Source organism: Podarcis liolepis, assembly GCF_965112155.1.
Source record: "Podarcis liolepis genome assembly, chromosome: 5".
NCBI lineage: Eukaryota > Metazoa > Chordata > Lepidosauria > Squamata > Lacertidae > Podarcis > Podarcis liolepis.
Genome location: NC_139556.1, coordinates 59,308,209 through 59,324,544, shown reverse-complemented (window position 1 = coordinate 59,324,544; position 16,336 = coordinate 59,308,209). Strand labels below are relative to the sequence as shown.

The 16,336-nt window shown below is 41.5% G+C and overlaps 1 protein-coding gene across 4 annotated transcripts in view; it reads left to right on the top strand.

Moving 5' to 3' along the window:
* The window catches only part of SUFU (SUFU negative regulator of hedgehog signaling), a 69,945-nt gene that overhangs the window by 32,680 nt on the left and 20,929 nt on the right, over nucleotides 1-16,336 (top strand). For 2 of the 4 annotated variants that reach the window (XM_083505071.1, XM_083505070.1), the window contains exons 9-11: nucleotides 5,953-5,994; nucleotides 13,869-14,003; nucleotides 14,813-14,951. In XM_083505071.1, coding sequence (XP_083361197.1) covers nucleotides 5,953-5,994; nucleotides 13,869-14,003; nucleotides 14,813-14,951 — 316 coding nt within the window. The remainder of the gene's footprint in view (nucleotides 1-5,952; nucleotides 5,995-13,868; nucleotides 14,004-14,812; nucleotides 14,952-16,336) is intronic. The other 2 variants (XM_083505073.1, XM_083505072.1) reach the window with 1 other exon arrangement.

Genomic DNA, 16,336 nt, shown 5'->3' with positions numbered 1-16,336 from the left:
ATAGGAACATAGATACTAATGGGTAAAATAAACGGGGCTCTGCAAAACAGGCCTAAGTGATGTTATCAGTGGGTGGGCAGAACATAAGCATGGCAATTAATTGATATTGTTCTGAAATTAATTGATATTGCTATAATTTGGCTATTGTTGAGGGAATATTGATAAACTAATAAACTTAATTGCAAAAAGAACATAAGCATGACTACTTACCAACTGCAAGCAAGTGAGTGAATGTGGAGGCCTGTCACTGATACTTGGGGTATTTTATGTTTCTCCTGCTTGCCATCCAGTTAATAGTAGAGCCTTTTTGGAAGCATATGTTCATCCTTCCCTTCATTTGAAGGCCTTTTGCACTTCACACATGAGATTGTAGGGAAGCCCCTTATGACCAGTGCATTAGTAGCGATAAAGAAGAGCATTGTTCTCTGAAATTTGTTTGTATAACTATTATATGTTGCTGCTTTTTGGATGTTTTTCCTTCGTACAGTGGTACCTCAGGTACTCTTTTTTGTGATGGTAACGAGTAGCAGAATTTGTTCTCAAAGGTGATTCTTAGCACTATCAGCGTCTGCTATCTGTAGATGACTCAAAGGGGTGAATAATTTTTAAAAAATACTGTCTTTCCGAGGGCAAGATCTCATCTTCTACATTTGCTATTCAGTATACCTTGGAGAGGATTACATTGTTGAATCTTGTTAAAAGTCTGTGAAAAAGCGTAGCCAACTCGGACTTCCCATGAGAGACAGAGCCTTAGTAACTTTATCTGTAAGCACTGCATCTTGGCCAGCCATTCGTAAGGGTATCAGCTTAATCACATCCTTCTAGTGTGGGAATCCATTACTTGGAACAGTCCATCCAGTTCAGAACCAGTTGCTCTTTATAGAGTTCTAACGGAGTCTTCTTAATCATCTTGACAGAGACCAGGACATTGCAAGGATTATCAGAATCTCTTCCTTCTGCAGGAGTCAGAAACACTTCTGTTCAGGAGTGAGAGAACAGTTCCCCTTGGGGAGGAGAGCAAGGGATTGTTCTTACTAATTTGCAGTTCCCAAGATAGGCAGATGGTTGCCCTCCAGTATTAGATCTTTTGTTGTTGAACATGTTTTGGCCACGTAGAACTCCATATGCCTTGTTTGCTGGAAGTCCTGCTCCACTGAGCAGTTTGTGCCCTTGGACCTGAAAGACATATATCTTCATATTTCATCTTACGCATGGCATTGATGGTTTTTTAAAAAGTGCATGAATAGGGATGCGTAGTGCCCTGTTTGAGGCAGCACCAACATCAACAATTCTGCTATCCTTGGGTTGTAGCAAATTATAGTCTTACCCATTGTAAACCCGTTGAAAATAATGAGCATGGCTAACTTTGATCCATTAATTTAATTGCCCTACTCTGAGTAAAATTTAGTTGGCTACACTAAGTGTGCTATTCCTTGCAGGAATAACTTGTGGACTTTTGTGTGCTGAACTCGAGATACACAAGCTTGAGTCTTGCCAGAAAACCCATCTGGAACCAGTGCAAATGATCCATTGCCAATTTGCTACTTGATTCCTGATTTAGCGGTAGATTTCCTTTATTGTAGGGCTTTGTCCCTTCAAAGGAATATCAGAAGTATATATAGCTTGTCTCTACTTGCCTGCCCCAGCTTGCTGTAACCACACATCCTAAACACGTCTGCAGATGGCTGCTCTGTTCAGGGAATAAAATATTCCCTTTACGTGTGCTAGGGAGACACTTCCCCACTGCATCCCTGCCTGTTCTGCCAGAGGATAAGCTGCTGTCCATCTGGTAGAGCTAGCTCACTTATTAAAATACACAGGAGTATAGCATGAGTAGCTTTGCCTTGTTTTAGTCTAGTGCCCTCATGTAAGGCATACAGGGAACAACACAGAGAAGAATGCAAATGGAGTTTTATTGAGAGAGTGTAACAAAATGGCAATTTAATGATTAACAATAAAAGCTATCCCTGAGACAGTGGGGATGCCAGCAAAACGAACGAGAAACACATACTTCAGTGTTTCCTAGAGATGCACTGAGTCCAGGTAGTTCTAATCTGATAGGCTTCACCAGCCTGGTGTCCTCCGGATGTTTTTGATACCGCTTTCACCACCCCCTGACTATTGGTTGTGCTAGTTGGTGGCAGTTGTAGTTGAAAACATTTGGAAGGCATCAGGTTGGGAAAATCTGGCCTCTGATGTACAAAGACTTACAAAAGAGTAGGGTGGTCCCAAAATGATAATTTCCAGGTACACAAAAGGAAGTTTGTTGTTGCCTGTTACAAGAAAAGAGAGGGGGTGGGGTTTTTTAAAGTTGAGTTTAGATGGGCTTTACAGTATAAATTTAATTAAATAATAATAACTGCTGTGACAACTACTACGCCTACTACTACTTCCAAGTGCCTTTTGTCATAGTTTGTTAGAACTTTAATAGCTTACTTTCACCCCTCCCCAAAAATGTATATTTTAGAGCCACCCCAAAATGGTGGTGGAATATTGCTTTCAGACAACATGTGGTTTATACCCTTGTCAAAGATTCTGTTCCAGAGTGCTCTAAATACTTGTGACAGGTTGGCATACTCATTGAAAGGGAGGTTGTTTGTGGTCTCAGAACCCAAGTCACAAGTCAGTTCACTGGAATAAAGAGCAGTGACATGCGTCTTGAGGGTGTTTGAATAAACTCCACAGAGGTGGTGTGTACTGTTAGCAAAGAATAAGATTATGAACAAGCAAAGGAACGTGAGCGGTTGTTGTAGGATAGGTTTGATGCAGCCTAAGAAGCCTTCATAACTTGCTTTGTATTCCATACTCTTTCTCTCCACACTGTGTTTTGTCAAGCCCTTACTTTCTCGTTTAATCAGAACCAGGAATTATCAAAATTCCCAGCTGTTCCACAGGTTTTGCCAATAGCAAAAAGGTCTTCTGGTATCTTGCCAGTCTTTCTCAGAGATGTAGACTTTGTATGTACAGTAGTCTGGCTGATTGTCTTTGTTATCCTCTGTTGCATTCTGGTAAGGCTAATACCTAACAGACATTTCAGGAGGGCAACATGGTCTTTCTTAATCTTCTTAAAGATCATCCAGCCTACACTAGGGTCCTCCAACCAAGAGAGGCTGCAGCAGTAGAACAGGCAGTTCTTAAGTTGTGTAATTGACAGATTTTTCCATATAACCAGTTTGCTGGTCTCCTGTATGTAGGCTCGCACGTCATGAAGAAAATGAAGTTTCTTACCTTTTATGTTGGAATTGCATTGTACTCCTCTCCTCCTCAAGAGGAATATAACTGACATGATTTGAATTGCAGATTTTCGGTGGTGTGAAATAACTAAATGAGAAGCTACTGTGCCCTACTATTTGCTTCCAGATGGTTATAGAGGAAGGGGGAACTGTGCAGATTCAGTCCTGTGTGTGGAACTGAACAGAAGAGTCTAAGAATAACAGTTAACAGGGAATATTTGTTTTCTTTCTTCCATGAAGTAGCCTTAGATCGCCCTCTGTTGCATACTCAATAAACTGCAATACAGTCTGTGCTGGGCTGGGCTAGAGATGGGATTGCATGAATGTTGCTTCCTTGGGCTTCAGATATTTAAGGAGACCTACCTCTGAACTGAGCTATTGGCCTTTTAAGCTAGTGGAAGTAAGGAAGTGATGGCATGGTGATTGTTGCCATATTCCCAGTTGCCTTACATCCAAAGGGAGAATCCTTTCACATGCTTGGCTTCCAGCAACTGCTGGGAGCAAACAAGCACAGGAATCAATATCCTTTGCCATTTTACTTGATCCTATGGCACATAGTGATGGAAAATATTCTCCTGTATTCTGCATGAATCAAATGCAGCTACTTCCCAGTGTTCTGGGGGGGATTGGTGGGATGTATGTGTGCTCAGTTTGGTGGATAGCTGAAAAGACTTTCAGTTTTGTAAATGCTTTTGGATATGTTCTCAGAGCTATATGAAGAACCAGTTACTATTGATAAAGCAGGTAGTATGTGGATTAACATGAACACTAGTTATGAGTCTTCTTTCTAATTACTGTTTCAGTTTCTCTCAAAGGAAAGTTATTGAAAGGAAGTAATTTATCTAACAGAGCAATTCTAACCATGTTTACTTAGTTCTACTGAATTTGATGGGGTTCACTCCCAGCTTAGTGAGGTTATGGTGGCAGCCTAAATTACTTGCATCAATTCTTAAACAGGCCTCTAGTATCCTCAGGTTTTGTTTTGTTTTGTTTGTTTAAAGAAGACTGGTTTTTTCTGCAGGTTTCCATGCACTTGATCAGAAGCATCTGGCACTGGCCACAGAATTTACCTTTCGGATTGGACTTTGGTTTGGCCAAGGATAGTGGCACATGGTATTAGGTCTACAAACTTTAAGCTGAAGACAAGTTCCCTACCAGAGCAATATATCTTACATTGTGTGTGATCTTAAACTCTTCAGAGCATACTAAAGAAGGTTATTGCTACCTGTGATGTACCATATTTTTCGCTCTATAACACGCACCCGACCATAACACGCACATAGTTTTTAGAGGAGGAAAATCCGTAGGCATGCCACCCGTAGGCATTTCCTCCATAACACGCAGACATTTCCCCTTACTTTCTAGGAGGAAAAAAGTGAGTGTTATGGTGCAAAAAATACGGTAGGTTCTTTTCTCATTAGCCTAGTAAGTGGAGGCCTATAGACAAAATTATCAAAATTATGTTTTTGTTCATAGCACTTATTGACTCAGTGTATATGCTGAAACGTATGACTAGCAAACCTGCAAAAAGTATTCTTATTGGTTACCCAGTACTCTTGCTCTCAGTTTGGAAAGGAGTTCTTAAACTATGTTATGCCAAGCCTTTCAAATAGCTTGATCCCAAGCATTTTTCACCTGCAAATAGAGCAAATTCAACCATGGCAGTGTACTGTCACGGACATGGAGACTTTTTTCAGAATCTCAGAACCAGAACAAATCTTTAGGATTAGGGTCTTGTTAAGGATGGTGGTTTGGATTGTTTAAGCCCACCCAGATGCAGCTAGAACACAGTTTAGGTAGCCATGCATTGCATATTGTTTTGGAGCAAGGGCAAGGCAGATCAATGAGTAAGATGGAGAGTTAAGATATGCAGCTTCTAAGGAAAATGAGGGGAACCGTGGGAGCACCTCAGACAAACAGTCAGGATTTGAAAAATGAAAAGCTCTCTTACTTCCAGTTATCATAATATACACCATCATGGAAAAGGTTAGTTCTCTGCCTCTTGGCCAAATGAAATGCCCAAAATAATGGATAAGAGAGAACTGCTATATGTAGTAAAATTGGAGTATTAGAATGGTTATGTATGCTGAAGCTGTATTTTATTCTTTCTGGTGCATACTTTGTGATGGATGTCAGAAGAAAGGCTAGCACGGGCACACAACTGTCAGAACTGGCAACAGTCTTAAGCACGCTTTCAGCATAATGGGCTGGTATGAAATGCCCTGGCTCAGAGTAGCAAAGATCAGCCAGACTTCTTAATTGTTCTCAGTACAATAAATCCTGCACCAGAAACCTTAACATATTTAAAGCTGCCTCTGCATCCCACTAGAAATCTAGGAGATGCAGATCAAACGCATGGTCTCAATACCTCAAAATGGGATTAGAAATAAAAGGGTTGGTGCCAGTTTTACTCTTGAGTAGGACTTAGTTGAATGCAACTCAAATTATTTTTCATGTATTTGTTAAACACCTTTTCTCAGTGAGAATGTTCTAAAGATCATTTGTAGTCTGATACAACATGGAATTAGTGTGAGTGCACCATTTGTTCAGGTGAAACACAGGGAAGTTGTGTGGTATGAGAATCTAAAAGCTGTTTAAATAATGGGTTAACCAAAGCAATATTCTAGGCAGTAAGGCTTTCTCAACTATGAATATGGCAAAATTGAAGTATAAATGTCTTACTCAGCTTAATAGTGCTCAAATGCTGTCTTTTTTCCAGTTCAGTTGTGAAGCGGAGGAGACTGACTTTCACAGTGGCAAGGTTGTTGCACTACATGGAAGCTAAACTCTACTAACATCCAATTATTATTTTCCTGTTTGCTGAATTGTACTATCCTAGCATATAAAATGGACATAGTGTCAGCTCAAATGTAGCATCAAACTGTGGTTTGGCATTATATTATTGAGCCTTGAATTTGTGTGGTTAGATTCCTTCTTCAGCTACCTGTGAACTCTGTTTTGCTCGCAATCTCTGGCTTTTGCAAACCAGAATTTGCCTGGTTTGGATAAAATTGCAAAGTATAGTTTGCTGCAAAGTAAGAGTTTGCAAGGAGTTCTGTGTCTGCAGTAGTTTTGTGCATGTGACTTTTTTATTTTATACCAAGAATGGAATGGTTAAACTTTGTGTAGCAAGTAAATGTTGGAATATCTCCAGGGGCCTAAAGATTTTTACTAATTGGCATAAAGGGGTGCTGATTTCAGCCACCCATTTCTAATGTGCCAAGAGGACCAACGGTGGTTGCAGGTTTGTGCATGTGGTCATGGCGTGTTTTAACCAGGTTGTTTCTTCAGTCATTTTGCATATAGCAAAAAGATAAGGAGATGCTGCAGTGTGTAGTTTTGCTGCAAGTTACGAGTTTGGCCAACTGCTACACAAGCCCAGTGCCAAAGTCTAATGTGGCTGCAGCTAACAGCACTGCGGCTAACAGCACTGTTGTTCATCTCAGTTCACAAGATTTAAAAACCAATTCAGGCTGTTGGTAAGAACAGAAGATGGGGGAAGAAATAGTTGAAAGTCAGCAAAAGTCACCTTGGTAACTGCAGCATTACACTCGCTCAGAATGAAGAGACTTCAAACATGACTACAAACAGCTTTAAAGAAACAAAAAGAATTTAATCATCTAAAGAATTAATCTGACAACTGCCCACACTTACACCTCCCACAATCCTTCAATCACTAGGGAATGAGCTTTAATCTCAGATTCCCCTCCAGTTCCATAAAATGCTAGATATGCAGTCTTCAAACTGGGGCATTTCCGGCACACTGCTCTCATTCAAATGCTCTCCCTCTCCTAACACAGCAGCCTTGGCTTTTGTCAGTTTTTTGTTTCATTTCTTTCTGGATGCAAACCGAGGATCATGAATTATTTGTGTTGGTTGGGTGAAGCATTCAGTCTGGTGGAGATGTTTACAATATTTTTACGTGCTAGTTACTGCAAAAAAAGAAAACTTGTGCCACCTTTTACTTGCGCTTTTGGGAAGGAGCAGGGAGAGGCCAAGATGGATGGCACAAAAATACAAGTAATTGAAACAAAAGGCATGCTTAATTGCCATTTTTAAAGCTATAATTTTTAGATAAAAGAGAGTGCAGTAATGAATTATTGGGTTCTTCCCCTCCCACACTGATTCCCCCCCCCCCCATCTAGGTTGCCTTCTTTTGCAAAGGCCAGGCATGGATTTTCATTCATGCTTGAAGAATGTGAAAATCTCCTGCATACTTGGTTTTCAGCTTAGTGTGTAGGTTATTGAACATCTAATGTGTGGGTGGCCCTTCCAGTACCCTCCCATTCAAAGGTTGGCAAGGCAAAGAGAAGGGCCTTCACTTAGGAGACAAATTATATGGGGAATTCTACGCTTCCGGAGTCACTCTGTAAAGAAAATCTCTTGGTTCAAGAGTTAGAGCCAGCAAATCTGAATCACATATGGGTTATGGGGAGCTTATTCCAGGGACTTAATATATTGTCTTGTTTTGAGAAGAAGCTCATCAGGATGTGGTCAAGCCAGGAAATGAGGCACAGTTCAGGTTAGGGGAATAGACTTATGGAATACTGGAGCAGGCAGAGCTTTAAGGAGGAAATTGCAGCAGCAAAAGGCATGTGGAGGGTTCATGGACTTTTAAATCTGTTCTGTTCGTTTTTCTGAGAAAGAAAAGTACCGTATTTTTCGCTCTATTAGACGCACCAGACGATTGGACGCACCTAGTTTTAGAGGAGGAAAACAAGAAATAGGAAAGGAACGCAAAGCATCCTGAGCTAAGAGGGAGCGCTCCTCCATCTTCGCTCAGGAGGCTTTGTGGGGCTATCCCTGAAGCCAGGAGAGCAAGCAGGATCGGTGCGCACCAATCCCTCTTGCCCTCCTGGCTTTAGCAAAAGCAAGCCTACTGGCTTTCCTCCCGCAAGAGCCGCGCGCTCTGTCCCTTCCCCCACCTCCTGCAAAAGCCAGGGATAGCTGCGCGAAGCCTCCGCAGGGCAGTGGGATAAAGGCTCCCCGTTATCCCGTGGCTAAGCCAGAAGGTAGAACAGCCAGCGGGATCCTGCTTGCTGTCCTGGCTTCTTTAGCTGTACGCAGCCTCTCTGGCTTAAGCAAAGACAGCCAGCAGGATGCATCCTGCTGGCTGTCCTGGCTTCTTCTTTGGCCGTGCGCCTTCATCCCCTGCCCAGGAGAGGCTGCGCGTGGCTAAGGATCCCCCAAGAGTCGCGCTCCCTTTAAAGAGCACACAGAGTGTGCGTGCGGCTCTTTAAAGGGAGCGCTGAGCAGAGCCTCCCGCCTGCATTCACTGCATAAGACGCACACACATTCCCCCTTACTTTTTAGGAGGGGAAAAGTGTGTCTTATAGAGCAAAAAATATGGTACATAAATATCCCTTATGCTAACAGCCTATTCTGTAGCAGTCCAGAATGAACGCTGGAATATGTAACAACAGTGGTGCCCCGCAAGATGAATGCCTCGCAAGACGGAAAACCCGCTAGACGAAAGGGTTTTCTGTTTTTGAGCTGCTTCGCAAGATGATTTTCCCTATGGGCTTGCTTTGCAAGACGAAAACGTCTTGTGAGTGTTCCGATTTTTTTCGGCCCCCCCCCCCTTTTGCTAAGCCGCTAATAGCCTTTTAGCCGCTAATCCGCTAAGCCTTTAATAGCCGCTAAGCCTTTAATAGCCGCTAAACCGCTAATAGCGCCAATCTGCTAAGCCACTAATAGGGTTGCTTCGCAAGACGAAAAAACCGCTAGACGAAGAGACTCGCGGAACGGATTAATTTCGTCTTGTGAGGCACCACTGTATAATGTAACCTGTGATCAGATACACAACCTATGCTGTTGATAGTGGTGCAGCTACACTCTTGCCACAAAAAGATACGGGCTTCTGAAGCTGCAGAGACACCTTTATACAATAGTACAGAATATTCTATTGATCTATGACGTTCTGTGGACCCAGCTACAGCGATTCTGGATGCATAACACTGCATTTGGACAACATGGCATTTGCATTCTGGCCATTGTTGTTTTATGTGTAGTTTGGTGCTCTGGTCAATAGCAGCCCGTGTCTCAGTAAAATGAATGAACCTGATCTTGTGATTAGGGCTTGGCGATGGAGAAGTTGGCACTGAAAAACAATTTATGCGGGCAAGTTAACACTAGAGCACAATCTACAGTAAGAACAGTTCTATTTGGGGGTTTTGTAAACAGAAGCACAGCTACGTAAATCTAAGTGGATACAGTTATTTCCATTATGCCCTAGAAATCCTGTGGTTTAGGGTTCTCTCAGCAGTGGACCTCATACAAAAACATAATGTGAGCCTAATCTCCCAAAATTGTAAATTTACTTGTAAATTGCTGTCTGGAGAAACACACAGCTGCCATTATTACTGCTTTAACACTAGAGCCAAATATATTGTCACAGTTGGAGCATCAGAGTATGAGCATGAATTCTGCCCTTTTTTTAGCATTACGATGAATACTTAATCTCATTTTTTATTATAACTACAGAGTAAAGACAGTTTGGTTCCAGTGTCCATAAGGTTTGCAACTGTTTTCTTAGCTTGCAACTTAGGGATGAAAAATTTCTCCATCACCATTTATCGTATTTTTTCCGTGTATAGGACGCCCCCTATTTTGGGAGACTCCAAATTAAGAAAACACTCTTTAGCACTACCTGTCTATAAGATAAGCCCCAATTTTAAACCTAATTTTCTGGTAAAAAAAACCAACCCTAGTCTTATACACGGAAAAATACGGTAATTTGTATGCCGTCTTTCCATAGTTAAAACCATGTTCAAGACGGCTTACACGTGAAAAGATTTACGTAATTACAAACATATCAAAAGTAGTCAAAAACAATGACTAAAGCATATCAAAAGTACACAGCCATTATTGAACAATTTCTGCATGAATAAGATGTAAATAAATAAAATGTAAACATAAACATACAAAAAATAATATAACAGCACAAAAAAAACCAACAATCCCTCCTAAACAATGCCCCAACCCAAGAGTCTATTCAGCAGCCCCAGCTTTTGTAGCTGGAGTAAGTCAGAGCTCTGCCCTCCCAAGCCAGGTGGAACAGGCTAGTTAGGCAGGGAGCAAGTCTTCCACGACTCACAGCCATAATTTGATATTCTTCTGGTGACTATATGCTGCTTTTAGGAGTTAGTGTCAGATAAATAGAATGTGTGGGTAGCAGGATAATTTTGCTAAATGTACATTGGAGATCAAGAAAGCTTAACTTAGTGGTCAATTGGCTCTTCAGTTATTTTAGAACAAAATGATAAACTGCCAAACTTATTATTCAAGAGTCTGCTCCATGCTATGGTTGGTTTTTTTTTAAAAAAAAACACACAAAGGCCCCACCTACACATCAGTGCAGTTCTGTATCCTATCTAGTCTGAAATCATTTGGTGGGGAGTGAAATATATTTTCTCCAGAGGTTCCAGCTGTATCAACCTGAATGTTCTATGACCCACATGGCAACAGTTCTGAAATGGTGGGCTGGAATAAATCAGTGAGTCATGGAAGACATCCTCCTCTGCACTTCTTGCCAGGGTTCATTAAATTGGGTGGGGAAACTCTGGCCTCTCTCCCCATCCATATTTCTCACCAGCCCTGCTCTGTACCCTGATCAAGTGCTTTTGCCTCGGAGGAATGTGTCCTTGCCATTTCTATTGGTTGTCAGAGTGGAGATGTGTAGAAATCTCTTTAGTTGTACATAGTTGGGATATAGCCTGTTATAAGAAAGGTAAGAGTCACATCCATTGCTCTACTTGCTTTTGGATCTGGCTGTATGCATGACTGGCATGAACACCCTGGAAGGTTGCCCACGGGAGTCTGTGGCCCTTTGTTGAAAAGTATTCCCCATGCTTGCCTTAGATGAAATCACAAAGTGTTTTGTTCACATCTTCTTCACTATTTGCATGGAGAGATTTATTCCCTTTTTTCACCCTTAGATTATAGTCATCTAAATCAGGGTAGGGGACCAGTGGCCCTTCAAATGTTGTTGGGCTTTTCTGTTGGCCCCAACCAGGGTGGCCAGTAGCCAGGAATGTTAGGAGCTAGAGTCCAGCAATATCCAGAGAACCGTAGCTTCCCCATCCTTTCTTTATGCCTTCCATATATTAAAGAATGGCTAGTATCTTATAGAGAGGTTGGCATTAATAAAACTTTTACCGGCTTAGGTGTGGTTCTTTCAACTGGCTTTGTGCCTCACTGGGGAAACTGGCAGGAAGCGTTGAGGAAGGGTTGACAAAGTTTTCCAAATCCAAACTTTTGCAAAGAATCATGACCAAGTTTGTCAGGGTTGTATAACCTGAAGGCAGTAGCTATGGATATTTATTGCATGTGAACAACCGGCTAACTGAGAAGTGATCCAATGTCATGTCCCTCCTGGAGGAATCTTTTTTGAGGGCTCACATGGAGTTCCTGAAGCTAAAATCACAATGGTGCAGTCTTTGGCAATGGCTCTTGAAGCAGATCTGTTGATTCTGTGCCCTCGGGACAGGTAACCCCATATTTGTCTTAGAGACAGACGCCAAATGGCCACCTAGTCCTCAGGAGTGCAGGTACCTAATGGTGCAGAATTGGTCAATCTCCAGCTGCAGGTACTTGCCTGAGGAATAAAGTATCCATTTGAACAAAGAGATATTTGAGAATAAGCCACTCTTCACAAGTCAGGGCTCTGAAGACTTTAGGCTTCAGTTCTAGACAGAGTCCTGGAACAATGTGTGCACCAGCTCCTAGACTTAAATACACCCTGATTACCAAACTGTTCACTAGGACCTCTCGCCACCACCCTGATGTTTGGACTTGAGACTTCCTTAAGATCTGTGCTCCTGATATACACCTTCGCTAATTCCCATATGTAAATCAAGCAGCACTGTAAGAACTGACCTGATCTCTTAAAAATTCCATATAACAGTGTTTGAAACTTTGCTTCTAAGGCAACCAGACTCGTTGAGTACCACTTAGGAATATGTTTCAAGTCTTCAGGTACCGTTGTGTGTGAATGTATATTTGAATCAATACTAAGTGTTAACAGACATGGTCATTCTTCCTTTAGTGACTCCATCATCACAGATAATGTCTAGAGGCATCAGTAACTTCTCACATTGATTCTAGCTCACTATGATAATAAAATTGGCAGTAAGGTTGTTTCTACATTGAAGAGGATATTCACAGTGCCTTATAAGATTCTTGTAAAAATAGGCCATCCGTGATAGGATCTGGCTAGGCTGTGCAGTGAAAAATCCTCTGGAAAATATGCCTGTGGGTCTTTAACTGTGAAAAGGCAATATTATGAATATTTATTTGTGAATGATCCTATTTTACTCAGCGGGACATGCTTGCTACATACATCTTGGCTATGTGAGAGGTTGGATGACTTAACAAATTTATGTAGGCATACAAATATTAATATGGATACTGCAGGAGCTTGGTCTAGCAGGTTCCCAATATTTTCATGGTATGCTACCATCTCTAAGTGATTCCTCCAGCAGGGAAATGACATCAGGTCACTTCTGAGCCGGTTGTTCACATGCAGTGCAAAACTCAGTGGTACTTATAACCCCAAGGTTGCAGGTTCAGTCCTCGTAAGGGACAGCTTTGCAGGGTTTTGGACTAGATGATCTTCAGGGTCCCTTCCAACTCTACAATTCTATGATTCTATATTCCCAACCCATAGCTACTACCTTCAGGTTATACAATCCTGACAAACGTATTCATGATTTTTTGCAAAAGCTTGGATTTGAAATTTTTTGTCAACCCTTCCTCGACACTTCTGGCCAGTTTCCCCAGGGAGGCAGAAATCCGGTCGAAAGAATCACAAGACCTAAGCATAGCCTGGATACTAGAAAGTAGGAGTGACACCTTTAAAAAATATAGCTCATACTAAAATGAGAGTGTAGCCATTTTCAGGTGCCTCAAAGTCCTGAAACTTGTGAGATGAGGCAGCAGGAACAAGTGTGGTCGTTTCATCCCTCACCCCTCCTCTCTCTATTTTTTTGCCTTCTGCCTTGGGAAAGGAGAATGTCTGTCTGCAGTGGGGATGCTTTTGTATCTGTAGTGGCTTCCTGTGTGTATTGGAATGCTTTCATAGGTTTGAAGGCAATAGTGGTGGACCTAGCACATTTTACCCTACTGCCCCCCCCCCTATGCTTACTGTTACCACTTTGGAGCACATGAAGATGGATTTTTGGATGGATTTCCCCCCTAAATTGTTTTTTGAATTCTGAATTTATTGTTACTCATGTTTTATATTGTATTTTATGCTGTTTTTTGTTGCATCAATTAAATGTTTTAAATTTGTTGTTAGCCGCCCTGAGCCCGGTTTTCTGAACCGGGAAGGGCGGGGTATAAATAATGTTTTTATTTCTAAATAGATAGATAGAGCTGGAGAATAAGCTGCCTGTGAGCCAGAATTACTGGGTCAAAATTGCATGTGATACGCTGGAATATTAAATTGGAGGGTAGAACATAGTGTACTTTTGCTGAGGATGGTTGCATACAGCCATGTTCCTCTCTGTTGGAAAAGTGTGTTGTCCATTTTCCAGGGCACATCTGTCTGCCTTTGCCATTAACTTTACAAAGTGATGTAAAGCAGGGTATTGGTCTTGGGCTCTAAATTCACGCCTATGTTTTTCTTTCTCTTAGGAGTCGGAAGGACAGCCTAGAAAGTGAAAGCTCGGCAACAATTATTCCTCATGAATTGATTCGCACAAGACAGCTTGAGAGTGTGCACCTGAAATTCAACCAGGAATCAGGAGCATTGATTCCACTTTGTTTAAGGTGAGTAGTCAGCCTGGTTCGCTCAGTTGGTTAGAGCGTGGTGCTGATAACTCCAAGGTTGCAGGTTCGAACCACATATGGGATGGCTGCATATTCATGCATTGCAGGGCATTGGACGAGATGATCCTCGGTGTCGATTCCAACTCTATAATTATGTGAACTACAGCTTTCTGTGAACTACCACCCTCTTGCTGCTGTCACTTCAAGCACACTGTCACCATTTAACAAGGCATTTTGTCCATGTGACGTTCACTTGTGAATGTACATGCTAATAATAATGCACTGGTACACAAGGCACTGCTTTTATCATAATTTAGTCCAATATACAGCCCTGTATCGATAGAATCCTAAGTAACTGTCAGCTGATTTGATTGATTTATGAAAGATTGTGTATTGCAGTTAGTGAGGAAGAGTACAATTGAGTGTGGTTATCGAAAGTGGAGTTTTGGTATGGAATTGCTTTCACTTGAGCTCCCTTATAACACACTCAGTAATTCCCTGTGGTGTGAACCCATGAGGCTGCACTATGCTCATCAGTATTGAAACTGAAACACAGGTCAAATCTAAGTCGTCTTCTTTTTTACCCAGGGCCAAAATAGTCAGCAAGGGCCTTAATCATAGTTTACTGTGGTCATGTTATGTTCACCCCCTTATGCCTTACTTTTTTATTATCTGTGAATTTAGAGTAATGTGCGTACATGCTGTGAGACTTGAGTAGTTTAGTGCTTATAATATAGCAGTGTGTCACATGGAGAAGATACTGTGGATTTAGAAATCACATTTATGAGTGTTTATATTTACTCTTCCAGGGGCAGACTATTACATGGACGGCACTTTACATACAAAAGTATTACGGGAGATACAGCAATCACTTTTGTGTCAACAGGAGTTGAAGGGGCCTTTGCTACAGAGGAGCATCCATATGCAGCACATGGGCCTTGGTTACAAGTAAGAGCCCTCTCATCCTCTTTCCATCTTGCTGCAGCCACTCCTTCTTCCCAAAAGAACATTTCTTCACTTCATTTTACTATATTATTTTTAGGCCAAGGAAGCCTTTGCATTCTGCTGCAGTTTCTTTTGAAGTGTTTAGGAAAGAGAATTTAAAGCCAAAAAGTAATGGCAGTCTCTAATACTCTCTTCTATGTAAACAGCAATTTTCTCTCCCAGAATCCCAGAACATTTTACCAACTCTGCATCCTCTAATTCCCTCTCTTACCACTGCAATGCAGCTACCTCTTGTAGTTACTGTTTTTGAACAGCACAATGCAGCCTAGAAGACAAGGTTACAATACTTGAACCCTTGAAAAACTCAAAAGGAAAATCAAAACTGCAGAAATGGGAACCTTGCAAAATGATCTTCGCCTAGGGTGCTGTTGTGAAGAGGCCTGGTTTTTGAGCAGAGAGGCATAGTATTCCTCTTCCCTTAATATGAAACTGTAACACACTTTTGATTCAAGAGTTTTTTTCTTAAGATATCCAAAACATGAATTCCTAGAAATGACAGCACTCCTCCTGGCCCCTTTGTACACTGGGTATGTTTCACCCTTCCTAAAATCTTGCCATCATAACTGCGTACATCCTCTAGGATGAGCTAGTGGGGGCAGGAAATAGAGGAACTATTTGAAACAACTGAGTGAAATCCATGCCTATGAAGGATGGAACTCTGCATGGCTTCTGTATCTCGTCTTGAAATACTTTCAAAGGCTGTAGCTTTGTGTATATAATCTACAACTAGTTAAGAAAAGGACAGGAAGTTTAGATGTGTGGTCATTTCTCCCCCCTCACATTTTTCAAGATGCATTTATTTCCTAAGAACCCTTCAGTTCTTTGCTCCTGTAGGTGTCACAATTGGGCTGGGTATGAACTTTTTTTTTTTAAAAAAAAATTATTCTTAAGGCATAGGAGCTTGAAACACTTTTAGAACATGTTGAAAATGTAGGAAGTCCCTGTCAGCTTGTTTTCTGAGAAATGGATTCGCTTTCCCAGCACACTAATGATTTAGGATAGACACTCAAAGGATCTAGTCCATTGTTCTGGTTCTTGTACTATTGCCTGTGTCCTCTGAATATTTGCTCCAGATAATGGCTTTTTAGGATTTGTCCATGTGGGAATGTATTGAAGAGCCCTGTATAGCTTCTCAGTTAGTGCTCCGGCTATTAAGAAAGCACAAACAGTACAGACCCTTTTCAGAATAGACAAAGAATGATCTACATTTGCTGGTTGTGGGTGTGACATTTTTGGAAATAACCTTACCCAGTTTCATGCACCTCTGGCCGTCCTTCTTGCTGCTACCTGCCCTATAATTAGACATAACTGACAGATATAGGAAAGCT